The sequence below is a fragment of the Opisthocomus hoazin genome, chromosome 15, assembly GCF_030867145.1.
Source record: "Opisthocomus hoazin isolate bOpiHoa1 chromosome 15, bOpiHoa1.hap1, whole genome shotgun sequence".
Lineage (NCBI taxonomy): Eukaryota > Metazoa > Chordata > Aves > Opisthocomiformes > Opisthocomidae > Opisthocomus > Opisthocomus hoazin.
Genome location: NC_134428.1, coordinates 17,305,355 through 17,329,687, shown reverse-complemented (window position 1 = coordinate 17,329,687; position 24,333 = coordinate 17,305,355). Strand labels below are relative to the sequence as shown.

General features: G+C 37.1%; 1 protein-coding gene across 1 annotated transcript in view; it reads right to left on the bottom strand.

The window, feature by feature from the left end:
* VWA3A (von Willebrand factor A domain containing 3A) overlaps positions 1-24,333 on the bottom strand; it is a 38,272-nt gene that overhangs the window by 1,814 nt on the left and 12,125 nt on the right. Inside the window, exons 13-33 of the mRNA XM_075436339.1 lie at positions 23,394-23,532; positions 23,201-23,304; positions 22,918-22,998; positions 18,757-18,851; positions 17,207-17,326; positions 16,265-16,339; positions 15,394-15,538; positions 14,462-14,660; positions 13,550-13,620; positions 12,382-12,540; positions 10,919-11,009; positions 9,727-9,837; positions 8,984-9,081; positions 8,680-8,832; positions 7,884-7,992; positions 6,989-7,133; positions 6,388-6,532; positions 5,182-5,333; positions 2,646-2,772; positions 1,938-2,035; positions 358-421 (exon numbers count right to left, since the gene is read on the bottom strand). Coding sequence (XP_075292454.1) covers positions 358-421; positions 1,938-2,035; positions 2,646-2,772; positions 5,182-5,333; positions 6,388-6,532; positions 6,989-7,133; positions 7,884-7,992; positions 8,680-8,832; positions 8,984-9,081; positions 9,727-9,837; positions 10,919-11,009; positions 12,382-12,540; positions 13,550-13,620; positions 14,462-14,660; positions 15,394-15,538; positions 16,265-16,339; positions 17,207-17,326; positions 18,757-18,851; positions 22,918-22,998; positions 23,201-23,304; positions 23,394-23,532 — 2,481 coding nt within the window. The remainder of the gene's footprint in view (positions 1-357; positions 422-1,937; positions 2,036-2,645; positions 2,773-5,181; positions 5,334-6,387; positions 6,533-6,988; positions 7,134-7,883; positions 7,993-8,679; positions 8,833-8,983; positions 9,082-9,726; positions 9,838-10,918; positions 11,010-12,381; positions 12,541-13,549; positions 13,621-14,461; positions 14,661-15,393; positions 15,539-16,264; positions 16,340-17,206; positions 17,327-18,756; positions 18,852-22,917; positions 22,999-23,200; positions 23,305-23,393; positions 23,533-24,333) is intronic.

Genomic DNA, 24,333 nt, shown 5'->3' with positions numbered 1-24,333 from the left:
GCTCCAGTGTTTGCTGAGGCTTTCTTTACTATTAGTGGGGTCTTTTTTCAGTCAGGCTTGTTCATTTAACTGATAAATCATGCAGCCCACGTAGCAATTGTTGTTACAGCTACAAATACACATCTACCTTGCTCCTTTCACCCCAACCATAGTTCTCTTTGAACTGTTCTTTGTGTATATTAGGTTATACTGTGGACTAGCTCAGCTAGGAACTAAAATCATTACAAATGTTGTCAGCTTTGGAAAAAGTCACTGCTGGAAATTAATACTTCTTACATTAGGCTTATGAAAAATTATCGTTCTACTGAAATACATGAACTATATATAAACCATGATCTATTTGTGGTGACTATTTACCTGAGCACTTTTTTTAAAGCCAGAGTTGTCCTTTTGGTTTATATTCCATTTTTGTAGTAATAACCTGTTTGAAAGAAAAACAAACTCCAAAGAATTACAGCAGCTTTTCACAGAGACATACAGTAGCTTTATATCTCTGTTTAGCCATGTCCTTGTGTGACAGAAAATCTTTTAATTGTGGAGGTATAATGCATTTTAAATCTCTTGGCAAGTCCTTTTGCCTGCTATTACTATTGAAATGGCACTTGCTGGTTCTGGATTGGCAGTTAGGAAGTGTAGCAATGAAGAAATACAAGGATCAATACAATTTAACTGTCCTTCGCTCTAGTTCTAGGCAGGTATCAAAGCTAGCTCTGAAAGATACCAGGAGCAGCAGGGAATGGTGTGCCACCTAAGCCAATTCAGTCTACTGAGATACACCTAGCATGCAGTGCCAACAGGACTATGCTGCTTCCAGGAACTGATCTGGCTCCTTTGGAGCTGGTTTGGAGCTGCTGGGATACCTCTGCCTGGCATCCCATTGTACTGCTATCTAACTGTAAACAGAAAAGGGAAAAAGAACTTCATGTTGAGGGAGGATGCTGAAAACAACACGAGGAAGAGAGAAGAAAAGGAGCCCAACCTGAAGAGGGTTGGAAGAATATTCTTATTCTACAGAGAGAGAAGGAAGATGAAAATTACAGTAAAGAAAGAAAGAGGGGAGGACACAGGACAAATTCTGGTGGGCCCAAGACTTAATAGGGAAAGGAAAAAGATTGAGAGTCAAATTTTTTAGACTGAGACTGAGAGATGAGATCTTTGAGGGATGAATGATTTTGTCAGATCCTTCAGTTAATCAAAAAATGTAAGCGGAGCAAAGAGGAAGACTTAGGGAATCTTCCCCCAAAAAAGGCTAGCAGCAACTTTCAGGCCTTTAAAGGCAAAGACAAAGGGAGACTGATGGTAACTTGTAAAGTAGGTGGGTTGATGGGATTGTTTGAGAACAGAAGAAACATCTCACATTACTCCATGCACAGAATGTAATTCTAGATGACAGAGAATGGATGATGATACAGTTAAAGAAGTCAGGATGAGGTAGGATAGAAGGAGTCCATACAAATTTTGGAAAGTAAAACTAATTTTCATTTCTAAATAAGAAGTCATACTAAAGGAAGAGGTACTAAAAAGGACATTACATCACAGGAACAGAAGTCAATTTTCTCTTTTAAAAATATATATGAAGAGAAATACATAGATTTGTCAGATGACAACTTAGCAAGGAGAAGAACAACTTGACGTAATTTCTCTTCGACATAAGGGATGGAGGGACCACAACTGAGAGAAAACAACAAATACATTGTTAGAATCTGCTCAGATCTTTTACTATGGTGGTAGCTAATAGCGTAAGACCTTAAAGTTAAATCCCTCTAAAGCAGACAGCTTGCTTGCGTATCATTTTCCAAGCCTCAAAAAACCCACTAAAATTGACAGTACAAGGAAAGAAACTGTAATTCTTTTTAAAGTAGCAGACACTGGAAGTCAGATGTCCTTGTCTTCCTTTCATGAAATAAAAAAGCAATTATTGAAAGATAAATACTCACCTCAAAGATTTTGCCTGCTTTAAGAAACTTCTACCTTTTGCTACTTCTTGAGTAAGTTTCTTTAAATCATCTCCTTCAAAGGCAGGCAAAACTGGATCCTGAAAACAGAATTAAAATATTCTACTTTAACCTGCACCTATTTATTATTTTCAGTTTCACCAACCTAATTAACGGAGCCGAAGCTCTACATCTCTGTATTCCTATCTACTTGGAGAGAAGGTCTTGGTCTTACAAGGGGACAGCAGAGCAACTCTGGATTGAATATTGTTCTGTTCATGAATGTATTTTTCTACTGTGGCAATCCCTGAGGACTCCTGCTGGAGCATTAACATGCTAAACACTGTGTAAGGATTTTGCAATCACATAAATGAAATACAAGATGGTAAGGGTAAGATGGCACAGTAAAGGCTAAAGTTAGCTTAAAAATCACAGTGTCCATATACAAAAGGTTTTTTGGGCTTCTGTTTCAAAAACTATATTGCATTGTATACCTCTTTCATCGGTTTGGTCACCTGACCAAGGCACCTAGCAGAGAGGCAAAACCTAATATTAAGATTTCTCCTGTTGGTTTCAATGTGAAGTATCTTATGAGTCTTGTATTTATTTTTCTCATGATTCTTCCTTTTCAAATGCAGTTTGACTACTGATGAAGAACTAAGCTGAAAGGAAACAAACCCAAACCCAGCAAATCCAATCTATTTAACATACATCATCATCATCAAGCCCCTCTGTCAACAGTCTGTGTGCTGCTAATTGTCCATCCACATCTCCAAAACGGCAATGGTAGCGCCCTCCTGTTTGGGAAGCAAGCTTCTTCAGAAATTCATTAGCTCCTCTGTTAACAACAAAGTAGTAAGTTACTTCTGAAAATTATTTCTCTGAAAGCAACAATTGAAAAAAATTTCTAAGAATTCCTCAGAAAATATTACATCAAAACAAACAGTTTTGAGCACATGATTATAAACTTCTGTATTATTTCTAATTGTCAATTGCTAATGAAGAACATACACTGCTTAGCTGTCAGAATGTCCAAAGAAAGGCCATTTTTGGACAAGAGGTTCAGTGCAGCAATAGAACCAAAAAAAAGAAACTGAACCAAGAAATCTAGAAGCCAGGATGGCAGGTAAAGGGCAGTAATATTTTACACAGAGGAAGAAAACCAAAAGCTGGGAGACTCCGTAAGGGGAATGAACATATTGTGCATGCCCCATATTTTAGTCTCTTGCCTAAGCCTCTGTTGCTTGCCATTGTCTGACAAGAACTATTAGGATAAGTGGTACAGTTACTGTATTCTTATTGCTATTACACCAGATAACACACTTTAACTGCCATTTATACATTGTTATAGAGTCCTGTCTCCTGAGCACTAGCATTGTAAAGTCAAAAATAGTCATATATCCATTAATTTCAAGTAAGTTACAAGTATCGACTCCATTCTAGAACTGGACACTAAAATCTCCACAACTAACTAGGAGGTTTCTTTGAAAGGAAGCAGCAGATTTTGTTTCAGAGTAACTCGTAGCCAGAAGTGGCACCTTTCTCTCTTATTAGCAGATTTCCTTAACAGACACTTATTGCCTACTGACCAGTTACCCAAATGATATGCAAATAAATTAACTCCAAATATTCATCATTAAAAGACTTTCAATAAATACCTGAAGTTGGCTTTTTCAGCTTATGACCAATAATTCAAAGTTTTTTACCAGAGAGGAAGATATGTAAAAGCTTACAAAGTAACACTCTCTTCCTGTCAAACCTGACTTTCAAAATCCTAATGACCACAGACTATGTAACATGAAATCTACTACTTCTCCCCTTAATGTCTTGAAAAATGACATCCAAACTAACTGTCGCCTTTTGAGGGATTCAGCTTTCAGGTCTACTAACTACCATAGCAGTGTAGGATCTGGGTAATTGGATTTGGAGCAGTAATGGAGTTTTGAAGCAAATCTCCCAATCATTTTTGCCTGCCATGTGTTGGTTTGGCTCTCACAGTAGCTCTGTTGTGTGCAAACTATACTCCTTTAGCAGGAGACTAATCTAGAAACTCCAGTCCACATACGCTCTCAACATTTTATCAGTGATTAGTGTGGTTGTACTACCACAACATTCTCCAGTGTACACCTAGCAGACATGCCCACAGATGACTCCTGAACCATCCAGAGCTCTGAAAACACCTTGAAGCTCTACAGAATGGTCCAACCATTGTGTGTGTCCTGTTTTCTCATGACTATCATCTTTAAGACTTCCTTGAGATCTTGCTAGTCTTTCCTCCTCCATCCTCACTCCTGCTTTGAAATCTTTTGCTTTTCCTATGACCATATTTTCTGTTGCAAGTTCACCTTCCTGAACCTTTTATTTCTTTTAATCTCTTTTTACAGCTCTATTCCATCGCTGTGGCAACATCCACCTCACAGTTCAGCGGGATTCAACTAGGACCTAACGGAAACAATGCTGCTTGTCAATCTGTGCTATGAAATGGTCAAAAATTTCTCATGGCAACTGGATAAGCCAAACGGCATTATCCAAAAGTTGTTAACCTCATGTCTGCCACTGGGACAACAGAGTTGGCAGGCAATGCTGCATTCAATTCAAGAATACAAAGGCTGAGTTCTTGAAGACCTGGGACAATTACTGCATTTTGAGGTGGCAGAGTGGACATGCACCTAATCTAGAAAGCTTGAAGAGCTGGTGGCCTGTTTGGCTATCTGCTCCCTGTGTCACACAGCCATAGCCACGAATGAGAATCTAAAGCAGCACATATTTTTTTTACATTGTCCCATGGTCCCCAGTTCTGGACCATGCAAATATCCCTGAAAAGGAACATCCAGACATATATCTTTAACCCACATCCCACCATGGCTGGCATTAGCACTTTCCCAGTGCTTCTGATTCCAGTCCATGTCATTGTATTAACTTTTTATGCCTCTACAGGGATGTGTGTATGACAGACCAGTGACAGAACTACAGGAATGATCTCAGTGCCGCAGACTAGTGACGCATATCTCTTCTCTCTGTGCATGAAGGCAATTGTCTTAAGGACATAAGCTGTGGGAGACATAGGCCATGTGGCAATTACCTGTGTCAAAACATCCTTCCCAGTTCCCACATGTATGAATGTCTAGCTCAACCCTGGTATTCAGTGAACTGAGCACACGGCACATTTTGATAACACAGTCTTTTGACAATACATAAACTAGTAATTTTGAAGATTTTTTTGTTGTTCTTGCAAAGTATCATATACCTGTCTGTGCAGCTAAAAGAAATGGTGTGGATTTTAATATCTTGTTTCTTTCTCAATGTTTCAATTTCTTTCAAAATCAGACTGCAACTGGTGTCTGGTTTTCCATCAGTCAATACATACAGTGCCTCTATACCTTGGAAACTGAGAGCTTTCTGAAAAGGAGAAAATAAGCTTAAATAATAACTTTTTGTATAAATATACTAAAGAATGAAAACACTATTCCAATGATTTAAGATAGCTTTATATTTACCACATCATTAATCAAGTTAGTACTATCTTTTCCTTTTCACTAAGTATGAAAGAGACCAACGATATAAATTTGAAAAATAAACAAGTAGATAATTTGTAGCATAAGGCAACATATTCATAAGGAGGGCATCACCAAAAACTGACTCGTTGAAATAAGCAAATTAACTGGTTTTGGAGAACTGCTGACAGAAGATATTTATATCACATTTTGTGGGAGTTAAAGATGCTTTGTATCTGAAAATCAGGCTCACTAGGACTTGGCCTTTTTAGATTACAAAAAACTGCTGAAGTAATTAACTCAGTGGGCATTTTTGTAAGATGAACATGTCTTACAGTTCTACTGGACTTGATTCACCATTAATTCCATAAAATTTATAAGAAGATCCTGCAAAGGTGTCTAGAACAAGAATCATTCATTTAAGGCAACACTTATTTTTTGATTCAAATTTTAAATCTCATTAAATTGCAAGTTCTTTCAGTCTCTCTTATAAATTATTATTACTAGTTAATTTCTACACTGAGAATTTTATAGTAGAAAAGTTTCTTTACCTGTTACTGAAGTTCAAGAATTGTACTCAATGCCCATGTGATTCCAACACATACTGCCTCTTTAAAATCCCTGTCTGGCTCAGAGCAAATATATTACAGCCACAGTTGTACATCAGCATCGTTTTGAGGAACTGGCTATTTTCTCTCTCCAGTATTCTTTGAACACAAATATTATGCAACTATTGATACTTCACATTTTTCTTAAACTCAGTATGAACAATGAATCCTATTATATGAGCCCTGAGGACAGGAACAGTGACTTTAGTCCAGATCTCTTCAGTGTTTCGCATATAAAAATGTTGTATGTTGGACCAAATAATTTTTCTAAAATATTATCAGTCAGATGGAAGTGTTTTATCACCAAGAGACATGATGTCTTCTCCAAGATGTGGTGCACAATTTACTAACCTGTAAAGCCATAAGGATGCATGTATTACCATGAGCGTGGAATCTGGACACCCACTGCACAGCATCATGACACATTTCATCAGTTGCCTCTACAAGACACTCCCTCCAACTCTCTGTATTTTCTGAAAATCTCAGCAGGTTAAACCTAAGGAAAAGATGGCCCACAACACTTAACCCCAACCAATACGGTCAGTCACTTCGGATAAGCCAGTTTTGAAATAAATAAAAAACAAACAAAAAAACCCTCAAACCCAAAGCCAACAACCAAAAAAACCCCAACCAAAGTGCCTAGTATTGGATTAAGATCTCCAGCTTTGGAAGAGTCAGAAAGCATATCTCACTCTGCATGAACAGAAAATCTATGGGAATTCTGAGCCCAAAAGGATAAACAGCATCAAATTACAGCAAATGAGGCTCAAATCTTAGAGCTGAAAATTAAAAGTTGTTTAAAAAGAACAGAAAAAGCAATTCATGTCACGTGTATTATGCACTAACATATAATTACTTGTATTGTGTTTCAGTACTGTATTATTTGTAATTATTAAGTAATCTTATTACATAAATAGTGCAGATTTCACTCTTTATCAGTAGTTCATCATACCTGACTTCATTTTTTCTCAGCTGTTCCCAGATAAGGGAGGTAAGTTCTTTTGTGATATGTGGCAAATATGAGTCCATGGAACCAGATGTATCAATCAAAACACAGACATTTGCTTCTAAAATGGTACCAAACAATCTTCGGCTTCCTGGGCCAGAACATTAAAACTAATTAAGTGTCATTACATAGGCTTATTTTATTAAGCATATGATTTTATTGAGCATAAGGTAAAATCTTCAGTCTTTAAGGGTTATTTTGGGCACATTTCTACATAATAAATTCTAACCTGTGTGGAAACTAGCTAGTTCTGATGTTAGCAATAGAAAAGTCTTCTGCCATTTCATATCTAGCACTATCAAGCATTAATTACTAGCTATTTGTAGCAACTTGCATTAAATCATTTGTAGCTCCTACTTTACAATCCAGCAACAAATTAAACTGTTTCCTGACAAAGACCTTTATGAGCAACAGAGGGTCAAAATACTTTTCACAAGCAGTGATCCTGAACTTCTAAATAGGGCACATTCTTAGCAAAAGAAACAGAAAAACTAATTCTGCTTGTATGTGTTAGTGCATATATTCTGTTGATAGAAAGCTTCTGACATCAGGAATCTTGTATTTATGAACACGACGTACAAAAATGAAAAACTTGCATCACAGCCCTAATTATTTCACAGCAAGCTAGATGCTTGTCAGCTACAGAGATGCTGAATTATCTTATTTTATTGTCATAAAAATACTTTTTAAAATTTTACAATTTCAATGAAATACAAAAAGGATAACCTTTATTCATATTTGAGGTCCAGATTTATGTTCAGATGTATTCTATTAGAAATCATAGATAAGAAGATTTTATGTATAAGTTGTGCTTTATAGAAAAACAGATGCACACCAATACCTGACAGAAGCCACTGTATTCTTCGTATATAGCGCTGCAACACTTTCTCCAGTTGTTCAGTGTAGATTTCCAGTTCTTTAGATTGAAACTGCAGATGTTTCACAACTCCCTGGAAAAATTCAGTTTGTACAAGAGCATCTTACTTCAGGTGATTTGAGCTCAGCTGCTACATCTGCAATGTCTGCATTGAAATCAGGGAGACTAGGTTTTTTGTCTTTACCTCTACGAAACAGCGTAAGAAAATTTTTATGACTCTGTTGCTACTAAATAACTAGTTTACCCGAATTAGGAAAGCCTAGTTTTCCTCTCAGCAAGCTGTGCTGGCCAACAAAATTATATCATTTGACTGGACAGGTGGATCTGTTGTATTGCTTCTGACAGTTTTATCGATATAACAGAGTAATAATATCCTGGACTTAACTTTCTACACTGCTCTCCAGTCATTACAAAAACCTAAGCAATCAAGATCCAACATTTTCCCACTTCCGACTCACACATGTTTTTTAACATAAAATTTAAAATTTTTTACATAAAATTTAAAAATTATTTTTCACACTGTATGAGCAGAGGAGATGCTATACATTCTAGAGATCCCATTCAGTTTGCACTTCAAACATACTAAATATTTTTTGTGGAGAATAAAAGACCATCTCTAGCTTTCTAATAGAAGGGTGATTTAGAATGAAGAACAGGGAATAGTGGACTAGCAAGCCACAAACATCAATCAACATGCATTGTCTTAAACAAATACAAAGCCTTTCAATGATGTAGGTATATGACACCTGCAAAAGCTTACATTGATTTCTACACTAGGGAAGATAGTACAGTATTTTGCCGATACTTTCTTGTGCAGAGACTCCACAGTCTTCTTTTGGTGAGTACAGCCTGGACCAAACATCAGTCTGGGCAATTCCAGTTTAAGCTTTTTAATACTGTACTTGGTCAGCCACTTGTAAGAAAAACAAATGGAGAAATTGGTTGTTAGTAAATATTAGAACAGTTTAAGTAAAAATATGTTGTACAGAATCACAATCAACACATTTGCATTAATTCATATGGGTAATTCTAAAATGGCAATTTATTAGTAAGGAACAAAATACCTCTTTGCTTGAACAGATTTCCTCTTTTTTTGGCAATGTAACAGAGGGAACAGACTTTCTTATGCACGTTATCTTTGGATACTTGCGGTATGCTGTACCTAGTTAAGAAAATGAATAAAGTAATATTTGGAGCCCTAGGTTTAAATCATAGCCTTTTTGAATCACACATGAATGTTGATTAAAAAAAACAACACACAACAAAAGAAAACCCAAACCCACAGACTACAATTTCATATGCAATTCCATGTTTGAAAAAAATGCAAAGTTTATATATATCAACATACTTAAATATCACTCATTTAAAAAAAATTGTTACCTTCAAAAAATTCCAAACCAAATCTTCTATAATCACCTAAATCATGATGACAGCATTTTTCCTTAGAGCATCTTTGACCAAAAGATGCCAAACGAATTCACAAACTCCCCCTCAAAACAACAACAAAACAAAACACTCAAAAAAACAAAACAAAAAGCCATAGAATCACAGAACAGTCTGGGTTGGAAGGGACCTTTAAATGTCATCTAAAGGCTTACCAAAAAGAGCCAAAAAGACCCAAACTCCCATGCCCCTCCAAAAAACCAAACACCAAACCAAAAAAACCCACCACTATTTGATAAATGAAACTCACTTCCACTTACTATTTAAAGCACACTGATTATCAGTGACTTAACGTCTTACCAGTTTTATAATAAAAACACTGATAATAAAAAGGCTTCACTCATCATATCCTGGTAACACGTACCCACATTTCTTCCTTTATCAGTATAAAACACTGACACAGAAAACTCTAGCTGCTTTCTTGGTTTATGCTTTCTTTTACTCTCAGTCTGAGGCCATTCTTTTATTGTTTGTGCTACAAATAAAATAAAATAAAGATGTTGACTTACTTCAACTAGATAAAACTCTTACATGCACCCTTGTTCTTCAGTTCATAATTTCCTATTACCACAATTCTAAATACTTTATTTTCTTAGATACTCATCAAGAAAAATCCATATTCTAGAATTACTTATGCTACTTATATAGAATGGAACGAAAACCTTTACAAATTAATAAATTACCATCAGGAAGTGTCACAGGGCATAATTTGAAAAGATTAAGGGTTTAGAGTAAGCATAGTATTTGCTGGGAAAGCCAAATAAACTTGTACAAAACACCTCATTTGTATATATGAATGCAGATTTGTAAGCACTGCTACATATCAGTAATCTAATTTCAATAAATCAGTAGATTTCAAGACTCAAATTTAATAAAAAAAAAAACAACTTGCAGATGTTAGAGAACATGCAAAGAAAAAACACAGGAAAACTACAAAAATGGAGGAGAAAGGAATTGGACTTTAAGGGACCAACAGTGACTGGAATCAATTTAAGAGGTTACCAAGAGCAGTTGTAAGAGTCAGCACTTCAGATAACCTGACATTTGTGTTGTAATTTTCTTTCGTTACTGGATCATAAATAAATCAAGTGGAATATCGTATTAATTACAATGGGAACTAACAGTATTAGCAGAAATACATATATTGAACTAATAACATAAAAAATCTCTGAATTGTTGAGCCTTTGGAAAAAAATGGAGTATGAATTGAAAACGAAGAGAAGTGAGGTTCCAATTATGGCTTCAGGCGTGGGACAAAGCGGGGCTCTACTTTACACCATACACATTTGGCATTTCCTGATACAGGAAAGGTATTCAATCATACGACCTGGAAATAATTGTACAGCTGTGCAGTGTTCCTGTCTCTCACAAGAAAGCTAGATAAAGTACAGCTAAAATTCATACCAAAGTAATTTCAAAACAACCGCAATGTTTCCTATCAGTTCGATCAAAGATCACAATTGCATTTGTCTCTAAAACTTAAATTAAATCTCTAATTTAACATTTTCTTTTAACCCAAATAAACTGAAGACAAAAGGGCCCTAATCCATACAGACCTGGTGGAATTTCTGCTTTGGCACTAGTAGGACGCCACGCCAGTACTCTTATGGAAGCATTTCTCTCTGCACCATCGTTGTCTTTAACATACTATACGCACATATAATGAAAAAATTTAGAAGTATTTCAGTTGGATCATAACTGCATTATTCAAAACTGGAACTAACCTTCATTATTCTCTAACATCTGTTTTATTCTGGCTCTTCTAAGAGATCAGTAGATTGCCGTGACAACTTGTTACTGTGTGATTTCTTGCTAGGTTAAGTAACTCTAATTGCTCTGTTTTAATTATCTTGCCAATTTCATTTGCTACCATAAAACTAAAGACTAACATTTACAGACAGACGAGTTTGGACCACTTCTGCAACTTGAAGGAGCAGTCTGTTATGGTAATGGCACTGTTTTATAGAATACAGTATATAGTATAGTCCCTCAGTTTTAATGAATATTGGAAACCTAGTGCCGATAACAGTAATTTTTCCTTTAGGTATGGTCTAGAGGGTTGCTGTAGGGGCTGAGCACTCTGCTAAACAACACGAACACTTGATTAACTCTGTTGTAGGATCAGACTTTTGCTGTGGCACAGAGTATTCAAGTAATTGACATCTAATTTAATATACAGCCCTACTGTAAATATCACCAAACATCTATAGACAAACCTGTATCAGTTTTCTACAAGTTTAATCCCTGTAAAAGTATGCTCTGCAGTAATATCTCTGAGCGATACTTTCCTCTTGCATTTGTGAGGAGGTGCTGAGAATATACTGGTTTTGATAAAATAGCATGGAAGATCTGTTTGAGTTTACCTACAAAGGTCTTTGCAACAAGAATACACCCACACTTAAAGAGTGCCATTCCCATTTCAAAGATGAGACCTGAAAACTCCAGGTCAAAAGCTAAGCACATGCTCTGCAGCAGAAGTTCTGTATCTAGTCATTTATACACCAAAGTGGTAAGCTCTGGCTCGGATCATTTATGTATATTACAGATTAGCACACCCACTCAAAACAGATCCATACATAGTCAAAATTAACACAGAAAACATTAACAAAATCCCAAAGGACTCAGTAGTGTAACTCCATGGAAATAAGCACAGTGGACAGAAAATAAATCCTGAATCCTATTTCTTGTTTTATGCTGGCTCTCTGTGTGGCCAAAGACATGCTACTCGGCAAACACTAAATTTTTAAGGTCAGAGGAGCGATTATTTAGGCAATTTTAGACACTACAATGTGATTCCATTATAATAAATTACTTAGCAGGAGTTAATAAGATGTACTTTTTTGTTTATGCAACATTTTGAATGCACATTAAAATCTAAATTCAGAGTATTATCACAGTGCTGTTTCAATTCCTTCAAATTTTCAGCCTAAGCACTTCTCTCACAAAGAGCAGCATCTGATAGTTGGGTAGGATTTCTAATTAAAACACACAGTATATTAAAGATGGGACCATTTCAAACCATTCTAGCCAGACTCAGAGCTGTGGGTTTAGGAGACGGTGAATTCTGTGGCCTTCTTTTCTCTTTCTTCATAAGCACATTTGAGTCTCTTTCTGGTATAAATGGATTAACAGACTGATTTATGGAACGTTGCTTTAAGGATTCCACTAGGAATGCACACTGAAATGGAAGTTCATATCGTTCAGTAATTCATAAGTGAAATTTAAGTAAATGACATCTCAAAGACAGGCAATCTGTATTCATTACTTTAATAATAAACAAAATCAATACCGGGTTTATTAATCTGGTAATGCTTAACACCTCTAACTGAATAGAAACCCCTTTGTGCTGTGCTTGCTCAAACACACAGGTGGGAAATCCTCCCTGCTCTCAGCAAACGTTTTAAAAGAAAAGGCAACAATATGCACACCAAGACCGGAACAAACTGGAAGATGATGAACGAAGTATATGCAACTATTAAATGATAACAAAATATTTTAAGATCCCATTGAATATCCATCAACTCTTTTGTGACCCAGACTTGCATGCAACAAGGCGCTCAGACCTCTGGACGTACATCTCACTGCATATATCTTTGTAATCGTACTTCTGTAAGAAACAACAATTGTACTGCCAGGCTGGCTATACTGCATCAGTCACTGTTAGGTATCTTTGGAAAACGTCACATGTGTGGCATATAGAGATATGGTCTAGTTCTACACCTTTCAAGCACTCCAGAAAATTGTTTTACAGTTGAACAAAGGTATTGTGACGATGACAACCCCTCCCTCCACTGTGAATTATAGGAACATAATATTATATATTTGTTATCTAATATACCTAACTTCTAAATATATTTATTTATATATATATATAATAAATAATTAGTTCTACTTGAGAGGAATTCATTGTAGGATTGGCAACATAAAGGAGAATCATTTCAGTTGTAAACTCCTTGTATTTGACCAGGAATCATGGCCACTCCAACATCAATCACTGCAGTGCCATTGTACAACTGCTTTCTGGTCCATATTTACTCTGCGGTGACTATTCTCATGCTCTAGAGCATTCTTTCCCATCTTACAAGGATTTTCATTTTGTCCAGTCTTCTGCATTGTCAGCTGAACAAACACTGTTTAATTTTTTTCTGAAGAAACACATAAGTTAAAAAGATATATATAATTCATACCTTTTGGGAGTAGGTGTTTGCTTTTTCCATTTCAGACACAATAACAGTGATATCATCACTTTCAAAAATACCTGATAATCAAATACATGCTAATCAGTGTGGGTTTTTTTAAGTGTACAAAATACATCTTTTTTTAAAGTGTACAATAATTCGAAGAGCATGCCAAATATCAATGAAAAGAATCAAAAAGCCTTTGTTTCCTGTAAGGCAGGCAGTCTGGACCTACCACATTAAAACATCTAGCAGAAAATAGAGAATTCATATAAAAAAAAAAAAAATCTAATTCCTGCATTAAGGCTGCATTGGAACACCTATCCTATGAAGAAAGGCTGAGAGAGTTGGGATTGTTCAGCCTAGAGTAGAGAAGGCTGCGAAGAGACCTTCTTGTGGCCTTCCAGTATTTAAAGAGGGCTTATAAGAAAGATGGGGACAGGCTTTTTAGCAGGGCCTGATGCGATGGGACAATGGGTAATGGTTTTAAATCAAAAGAGGGTAGATTTAGACTAGATATAAGGAAGAATTTTTTTACAGTGAGGGTGGTGAAACACTGGCACAGGTTGCCCAGAGAGGTGGTCGATGCCCCATCCCTGGAAACATTCAAGGTCAGGTTGGACGGGGGTCTGAGCAGCCTGGTCTGTTGAAGATGTCCCTGCTCACTGTGCAGGGGGGTTGGTCTAGATGGCCTCTGAAGGTCCCTTCCAACCCAAACTATTCTATGGTTCTATGATCATCATATTCTGCAATACAGCTGAAAGCCTCAGTCAAACTAGGACCTCTGTTTACATTTCAGTGCTAGTATAGAATTATCACATCCTAAAAAAGTAAACTAGTTGATTTGGTGGGAAAAAAGCATCAATAAATATTATTTCATTAACAAAAAAGAAGTACATGCTGACTTTCCTCTTCACATACCTGCTTCTCCAAACCAATGAAATCTCCCATTGGCTGCCTGTACTATTTCTTTAAAAGCAATGGCAGTTTCAGTTGGGCTAGCATAGCGGGCTGGAATAATCCTACTGGAGTCAATGTCCTCCATTACACTGAACAGACAGACATGAAGCTGCAAATCAAAACTTCTGCAAACTTCAGCCACATAAGCACTGACTGTGTGCTGTAAGTCGGAGAGGAGGGGGGGGGGGGGAAAAAGACATCAGTAGTGACCCTCTGGTGACACACTGCCTCAGACGAGGTTCCATCTACTCCACTGGTTCCTCAACTGATGTACAAATACTTCCAACCTGAGCAACTCAGTACAGGCACATACCCTGAGTAGCTGAATGCCTCCCCAAATCAGGCATATACAAGAAACCTGTCTCTATCACTAGTGACAATGGCAACAGCATTACTGCAGCCAAGAAGTGAGATGGGGTAGCTATGGGAATCAAAGACACGGGTCATGGACTTCAAGGTAGCCATGCACTGAAGCAAAGTAGTAGGGATGGAACTATCCATTCACCTTTTCGTATGCATCCTTTGTCTTCCTGTTACCCACATAGGCTTTTAACGATTTCTTTTCCCAGAATTTCTAGAATTTTGGTAACAAAAGCAAGAGACACCCTACTGTACGTGCATGGTTACTCCTGTTGCATTACCATATGTTCAGAAACTCTATGCTGTGCACGTGGCTTAACAGCCACCAGACCACATGCACAAATAGCAATTGCAGAAATGGAAGTTTGAGATCTTCACAGTTGTGCTGTCTTAGATATGTAAAGAAGTATTCTGCCAACAAGCTATGATGACTAGCAAAAAGAAAAGAAAAAAAAAAAAGAGAGAAAAATAAAGCTGAGATTAATTCTGACAGAAATTTACAGAGGAGTTGCAAAACCTATGATGATACTTACTGTTTCCTGATCAGGTATGCCAGTAGTCAGCAGGTAAAGTCCTTGTGATTTGTGTTTCTCTTTGTCTTTGAAGTCTACTTCCACAGCCCTCCTGAGTGCACTCATGAAATTTCTACTCCCTTTGCACTGCAAGCTCAACACCCACCTAACAAAAAGATGTTTACAGTTCAAAGAATGAAACAACAAAAGCTTTTGTTTCTGCTTAAAGCATTAAAGAGAACTAAGAATCTTAAATACTGCAGTGGAGTCTAAAATTTTTTACAATGACAGACAGCAAAACCAGACTATATAATGACCAAAATAATTTGTTCTAGTTTCTGTACTGCCACCACTGCGAACTAGTTTTTAAGGTAAGATTCATAGCATAGAGATAAAAGAATTTGCCCAATTTTATGTGGAAAAATTGTAATACAGTAGAACTTACAAGAATAAAAATGAAACCACAGAGGTATAATGAAACTGCTGAGGGTGTGACTCCACAAACAAACATGGGATTTGTTTCCAGTGTATGTGGGGAAAAAACATAGCTTAGCTTTCACATCCCAGTTGAATTTGAAGCAGTTTTCAATGCTTCATGTACCTTGTGTATTTCTTACACAGACGTGTCTGTATCCATGTACATATATATTCTGTATACATATGAAATATGAAGTCACTAAGACATATTAAACTTTATAATGCTGTTTTCACAACAAACCACCACGAACAATCAGTGTAGAATAGTTCATGGCAACCTATTTTTGTAACATGATAAACCTACCAATTTTCTACACTGTTCACAACGCTGCTTAAATCTGTTTCGCTGTTTTATCTGTTTCATGGTACCTATGATCACTTAATTCAGACATACGGGAAAATTATTTGACTCTACCTCCAAGCATTTTGTAAGTTTTCCGGTTGGGAAGGAACCAGTTCCAGCTGCCAAGGAACAACATCACTCCCAAACCTTTCATGGAAAGATAACAACAATTAATTTTTGGATTATGCTTTAGAACAAACAAAAAGATAGAACAGATTCACTGAAAAAGAAAAAATCTCATTTGGGGTATTACAGACATAAAATTGTCAGACACTATTTCCTATTTCAAAACATTTCATTGTTCACATTTCTCCATTACTCAGTGGTTGTCAGATTTCAAGGTAGTGGGCCAGACTACATTTTTCTTTCACAAACAGGATCCTAAGTGAGCTGGTAAAAGCTCTGCAGAAGGATTGTGACAAAAAACCCCAATTCTCAGATGCTGCCCGTATCTCTCATGGGAGGTATGGGCTCTGTTCTCTACCAGGTTTGGCACTCCGTGAGCTGCTGTCTCTTGCGTTTACCTGCCATTCAGAAACCTGCCCAGCTGCTGTTCAGCAGCTGTGCCATACGTTTCTGCCCACCAGTGCTGAGTACAGAATTCTAGTTCTATCACATACTAAAAAAAAATTGAGTTACTATAAAATTTAAAGGACGTTCTCAGGTATGGTACCCGAGACACCAAAATCCTCTTCCAGTAAAAGTTTCTGACCTGTGAATTAATACTGTTATGAACAACAAAGGAGGATGAGAATTTGTTACAGGTATGATGCAATCAGTTCCATGAGCCTCACCCAAACCAGTAATTTTTAATTACTGGTCTGGTCTCCATACATCTGATCCATGCACTTATCCAATAACAACAAATCAGTGCTACTCTTGCAATTACTTCATCATAAAACATTAAATACAACTTAAAAATCTAAAATACATCCTCTAGTAACCACACTTAGAACACTTCTTTCATTGCAATGCATTACAATTTTTAAAAAAGAATCTTAAATAGTTGCTTACGCTATAATATTGAAGTAATCCTTATTTGACATTTGTTCCTCAAGTAAAAGTCGCAAAGAATGTTGGATATGGATGATGTGCATAGAGTTTGTCAGGGATATATCAACAAGTATAACCACCCTACATAAGAAATATGTTATTCATCCAAAAAAAGAAAATAATCTTATTTAGTTACATATTCTTATCTTCACTGTTCTCTAACCTGCCAGGGAAAGCATCCTCTAGCTACGTGTCAAAATGTATAAACATTGAATCTATATTTAAAAAAAAAATCCGCAAAACATAAGGTGAGATTAAAATAAAATAGTAACGACAATGGAAAATTCTATCTTTCTTAACCTATGCAATAATCAGGGCACCAGCACATGTAGTGCCATAATGACTGTTGAACCCTAAACAAGTCCTCTCTCTTCTCTGAATATCCAAAACACGCCTGACACATAGATATTATCCAATGAGAAGAGCTGTTGGGTTGTCCCTTCCCTAGCCATCATTCCAGGAATGTATTTAGTATTACTCCAGAGACAAATGGTAAGCTTTCTCCCAGCAAGTCAGTGACAGACTGGTTGCTCAAGTATGGACTGACTGATCTTAAATAGCACATTACCTGTTTGGAGAAAAAGTGTTAATGATGACCTTCTTCAGTATGGTCAGTATTACATCTTACTTGTAGAGATAATACAGGATGGTTACAGTTAATGGACAGGGGATATCTTGGGAGCAGTAGTTATGAAAAGAATCACAGATGTGACGGACAGTCAGTGGGATGTGAGCTCCCAACACACAATACAGTGGTCAGATGGGCTAATTCAATCCTGGATCAATGAACAAGAAAATCTCTAGTAACAGTGGCCTCAGCCATCTTCATCTTGTCTGAAATTTCATATTTAAGGTTCGCAAACAGGACAAAGAGAGCAATTGTGCAACTGGGGTCCGGTAAGGCCTCAGACACAACGTAAATAAACATCACCCTCAAACACATAATGAGATGAAGACCTCAAATCTCATGCAGGGAAAAAAATCTTAGGTTTTTGAGTACATCTACACTGACATTTGTCATCTGCACTCCAAGACATGGTGGAGGCAGAAAGTAGCTGGTAGGTTGATTCTCATCTTCTACTAAGAACCGATGAGAGGCTGTGCAGAAAAACTCTAGGCATAAATATCAACAGAATGGGTTTAGAAAGCTGTCTGTAAACACTGCCTTTGGCCAGAAACATCAGGTTCTGTTCATGTGTGAGTTAAGACAGAACATTCCTGAAAGGCTAGATAACTCAAATTTAGGAGTTTCATGCTGTCTCAAAGAAATTGCCATTTTGTGTTGACTTAAGATTACTGGATTCAGTAAATTCACCAGATCCTTAAAAAAGCTGATTATCAATATCTGTTGTCAAAAGTGAATTGCTTACACTGGTCATATCTGCAATTGATGTCTCTACCTCTGACTATTTTCTGCAATGTATTCCTTGGTGTCGACTTACACAGAAAGCAAAAGCTGGCAAAGTAGAACCATCACCAATACACAAAAAAGGGCTATCAAAGTACATTACCTCCTTTCACAAACACTTCCCCATATTCTTCTGCTAGCAGCAGATAGCCAGTCAATTCGTTTCTCATAGATTCTTACCATTTCAGCGAGGAGTTTCTATGGATAAAATATAGAAAATGTAAGTTAAAAATTAAAAATTCAAGTAAGCCTTTTATTGCCAAATGCTTAATACAGAAGTAACATGACAGGATAGTAATGAAAAAAATAATGATTTTCGTTCATTTTGAAAGCAGCATTTCATTCTTAGTAAAGACAAAAGAATACAGTCCATGGGAAAAACATTCGATGGTAAAAAAGCAACAAAGGGTCTAAAGGTCTAAACTCTCCTCTTCACGTTTCCCCTTGCTAGCATGTCCCAAAATAGTGGTCAAGCATATTAAAAAAAGAAGAAAAAATGATTCAAAAATACAGTTTTTGCAAGCTTACCATTTCTTCAATAGCATTTTTAGGCAGTGTTCATAACAAAACACCTCATTTAAAATAAACACATTATTTTCAAACACATATCATTCTTTAACACAGTGTCAAATTGACGACTTTAAGGCAATTTGTCCACACTCTATAGAACATGACCTTTGCAAGCATATGTATGCATTATATGTACAAGGGCATATCAAGCTAGAAGAGAACACTGAACTCGGAAATAAAGCTATAAGGTAGCATGCTTTTCCAGCACAAAACACAAGTGATCAAGGAGCCAGAATGTCAGCCAGTTAAACTTTACACTCTCCTTTGTGGTCTGACCACAGCGTTCTACAGATCTCTCATCTCTCCTACATTTTAAAGATGTATTTGCCCTGCCTGGAAACATCTCATAGCCCTTTGTCAGGACTGCTATTGGAGTGGTACAGGAGAGAAAAAAGAAAAAGAATGAATAGACCACTATATAACACACTCAGGCTGCAAATATCCCCAAGCAGCTTCTATTTCATTAAACTTGTCCCATTCTCTGATGATCTGCATTCTGACCAAGGAGGAAATCCTCAAGAATCACTACTACCTATAAGAATTCCAGCGGCCTTCATTATGTTACCGGTATATATATGTATTGCTACTTTTACCACAATTAACAGAGCTAATGAATTCCTCAAAGACCCTCAATATCACATACAGTGTAAATGTTCTCCTGGTGTGCCAGTAGTTTTAAGTGATATCACCATGGCAAATAGGCAAAAATCCTAACATCCCCGACCTAACAGTGTTCTTAATTCATCTGCAAGCTTGAGGAGAAAATTCCAGTAGCAGCCCTGCTCTTGAAGAAAGTCTGGCAACTATCAGGCTGAAAGCAAATGCAAAGCAGCGGAATAAGTTTGTGCAGCCAGTTCAAAAACTTAAGGTGAATGTAAGGGATGGCAGAAAGCAGTGCACAACATAGCCTGAGGGAGACAAAAGGAATGGTAAGAAGATATATGGAGTGCCTGATCTTCTCTCTTTTTCAAGTGGAATGGCCAGCCTGTTGTGCTTGACACAATTTCAGTTATGCTTAAACAAACATTTCTTGGAATAAAAAGCTGCTCTGACTTGAGACAATGCAATCCATACTTAACACAAATCTATTATTTGTAAGGTATTTTACTGTTCTTACTGAATTCAACAGTGACACCATATACAACATTGTTTGTAAGCTTTTATAAAGCTTCCCTTTAGACAGACACCAAAGCCAATGGCACCTGCATAGTGCAAAAATGATTTACTTGCTAAAAAGTTACCCAAAGAAAAATTCACATATATTACCAGAGATTCAGTCACTGACATAATATCTTGCTCTGCCACTCCATTACAATTTAGAGCGCCCCACACATGCCACCCAAAAGAAAGAGTTACCAGGCCTACTTTACATCTGTCATATTTATCTCCAATATCTCTCTCAAGGGTAGGCGAGAGTACATAGCTGGATGTTTTTCTCCTTTCAGCCTTTTTAAACCATTTTCACTGACACCTTCCATCTTCCAAGGCAAACTCCACATTGTTTGCTATGGAAACTACTGGGATCTCTCAAGGCCTGATGGATGATTGAGGAATGGCCTTTATACACACTGTTACAGACTGGAAGGCATGGAGTAAGGATTTTATAAGTATTACACAGATTTACCAAACTAAAAGGGGCAAACAGTATAATTGGACAAACTTTTTTTTTTTTTTAAATTCTAGCCAGCTTTCTGAGCCTACATAACAGGGTGTGCTCAGCCTTCTTGAACTCTTTCAAAACAACAGCTTCCCACTAATTTCCTGCTGCCTAATAGCAAAAAAAGGCTTAAAAGCTTCCATTTTGTGATTGATTGCTACTTTTTTCCCAAGGATGAGAACAGTTCTTGTCTTTCCCCTACTGCAGAATGAGGACCTGTAGACCTGAAAGCGCTGGGTGCCTCTGCTCGTCATACCATGTTGTACAATGATGCAATGGTCTTGTTTTTCCCAGGACTCAAATCCCTCCACAGTATTTCACCTTGCACATAGAGCTGCAAAACCAAAGCTGCAGCATCCATTGTTCACACATGCCCAGCTAAGCCTGAAGAGTGTAGTTTCCTCATACCACACTCACTTTGGAAGAAGAAAGAGAAAAAACCACAAACCTCCATGCAAGCTCTAAACAAAGGGGATAGACTAGAATAATTTAGGAGACTGTGGTTTGCAATGCAATACTGGCACTATTTTCAGAATTTGCATTAAGTACAAAAAACAGTTGAGCATATCCTAAAAAATGAAATGCAAATACCCAGCTTTTACTAACACTTTAGAGTAAAGCAAATGTATGACAATCTTCTATAAAGTAAGCAGAAATAAATTCTGCTTTCTGGCTCTTAAAAACAGGTTGGTTATGCTGAAAACACATCAAAACCATTTGTCCTTGACATTCACATTACCAAAAATATATTCTGTCCAAATGTATGGCAAGAGCGTTGTAGGAACACTGTCAAGGCTAAAATGCTGCTCTTGGTAAAAGAGCAACTTCTAAGTGAATTATTTCTGATGTGACCATCTGCAGAATATTACCATTTGGCAACTATGGAGAACTTGTTAGATTTGGATCTCACAATTTTACAATGGAGACTACTAGCTACTTCCTATGTGGAAAAGGTGAAGGATTCACAATGAGAAGGCTAATGTAATGTCTCTGAAAGTACAGATCAGATGCCAAATTCAGAATAGAAACTATATCTCCAGATCCTACTGGACTCTCCGTATGGACTGTACTACACTACTGGTCTTCAGGTATTACAGCAGGATTTCAACCAGAAGGAGAGTGGGTGCTGGATGCTGTAGGATTCACCCCAAACTACACAGAAGAAAAAAACCTCACATGTATGTACACATTATACAAACAGAGAATACAGACTAGTGCAAGATCATGATCAAGGCAACCAAATTTTATTCCTGTGGCTTTCTTCATAATGCAGACTTTCATATGCTTCTGCCACCTTCCTCACATGCAGAAATCAACATCACTGATCTGGAATATTGTCTCTTTTTTCATCATTCGATTTAATTCACTATTCCCCCCACATCCATTCATCCAAGGAGTTGAGAGAAGCTCACCTACCAAAGAAACTCATGTCACAGCATGATTTTTTAACCCCTTATTCAACCAGTCTTCTGGATTATTTAATAGTTTAAGATCAAACCTTTATCTCAAAATAATCCCTGGCCTTTACTCTCTCTCTGACGTATCTGAGGGATTAGGTTGCTACAAGAGCTGCAAAAACTCTTGCTGTCGTAGCAACCTAATCCAGGTTTGCTGGCATGTTATGTGCCTTTGCGCACACTTTCATATCACACAATATCTTTCAACTCATGCAACAACCATCCAAGCTTGCTCCTACACTACTTCCTAGAAAGTTCCTGCTATGCCTTCAGGCTTTCCTGATCTAGCCAGTAACAATCAGACATTATTCTTCATAAAACCGGTTTGACTTTCAAAGAGATAAAATTTTAATAAAGAGATAAAATATTAATGAGCAGTACTGACAGACCCTTTCTCTTACTTAGTCTCCTTCCTCACTACTGTAAGAATTTGCGTCCCAAGTCTGATCAGGTCGCCGCACTTAGCTGGACAGCTGTCTGCACATGAATCCCTGCAGTATTCACGTAACATGACAATTAATGTGGAATAATGAGATGGTAACCTAGCCCTGACAAGGCCACATCACTATAGACAACTCACCTGATAGTTGTACAACACTGGCAGGTCAACGTGGATATTTTTCACGGTTCCATCATACCATTCAAACTGCATCATTGCTTTCTAGAAGAATAAACAATTCCTTCCTTAATCATTCTTAAAAATGGTGTATCTGATTTGAATCTACAACTCAAATTTCAGTTAAAGCCTGTAGAATTTCACTAACTTACAAAGTATTGATTTTAATCAGAAAAAATGTAGCAATAGAAATTAAAATTAAAAAAAAAAACCACCACAAGAAAAAGACAGGGTCCCCATCACTTACCTCATGTAGAGTTGATGATACTGTTTTTTTAAGAATAGGTACAAATTCTTCCACAGGAGAGAAAGCATTGGGAGCCAAAACTTGATAAAGGTTTAACTTTTTAGCTATAGCAAGGAACAAAGAAATTAAATAAAACACACACTCTGTCTTTAATTCACATTTCATACCTGTTAAACTTTTTTTTCTGTGCTACCTTTCAATCCATTTGTCTTTAACCAGTCTGTTGAGGTTTTGGCCGGGATACATGGTGTCTGAATAACTAATGGTCCTTCATGCTTTGGAGGCTTAGGTAAGAAGTTGGAAGGTGCTGTATTTGCAAATTCTGTTGAAGCCTAAAACAGATTTTAAGAAAAACTCTTGCAAGTTTTAGCATAATTTTTTTACCCCCCAGCATGGAGCATTAGTTTTACTTCTGTTCACCAAAGTGCTGCCATTGAAAATATCTGAAAATAGCTATCATTGGTCCTCCTAAAAATGGGTGTGTGGGACAATGTTCCATTAACTTCACTGTGCTTGCCACAATGCAAAAACCCATAGGGAAATGAAAACATCATGGTTATACATACTGGCATGAAAACAGTCAATCATTTCTCTAAGAAAGGCAGGAAAAGGATCTTCCTTTCACACTGATCAAATCTCGACTGCTCCATTTTCTACTTGCACTGAATCAAAGGAACCACATTCAATCTTCATGCACACCAATGGCAACAAGTCAACAAAAACTCCTATGGGGCATTAGAATTCCTTTATTTCAAAAAGGGGCAAGAGACCTTTGTTTTATGAATGGACAGAAGTTTGTTGAGATGTTTTTTCACACACAAGGTTTGACTAGTAAGCTTCTGAAATGACACATTTTTATTTGGGGATATAGAACCTTCTACGTCATTTCAGGGTGCTTCTGCTCCATATGTAGTCTACTATGGTACTTAGCAATTACGAGGTTGGAGGAGAGATGAAAGAATTCTATATACAGGCAAGAGGGAGGATGAGGGGAAACAGAAATATTATTCACAAATGACCAGTTTGCTCCCTGTCTGGAATGTCTCAGGTCAGATGACCAGATACCCAAGGGAAGCTTTCAGTCCCTCTTTCACTTCAGATTGTCCATCTCACACAATTGCCTACAGGGAACA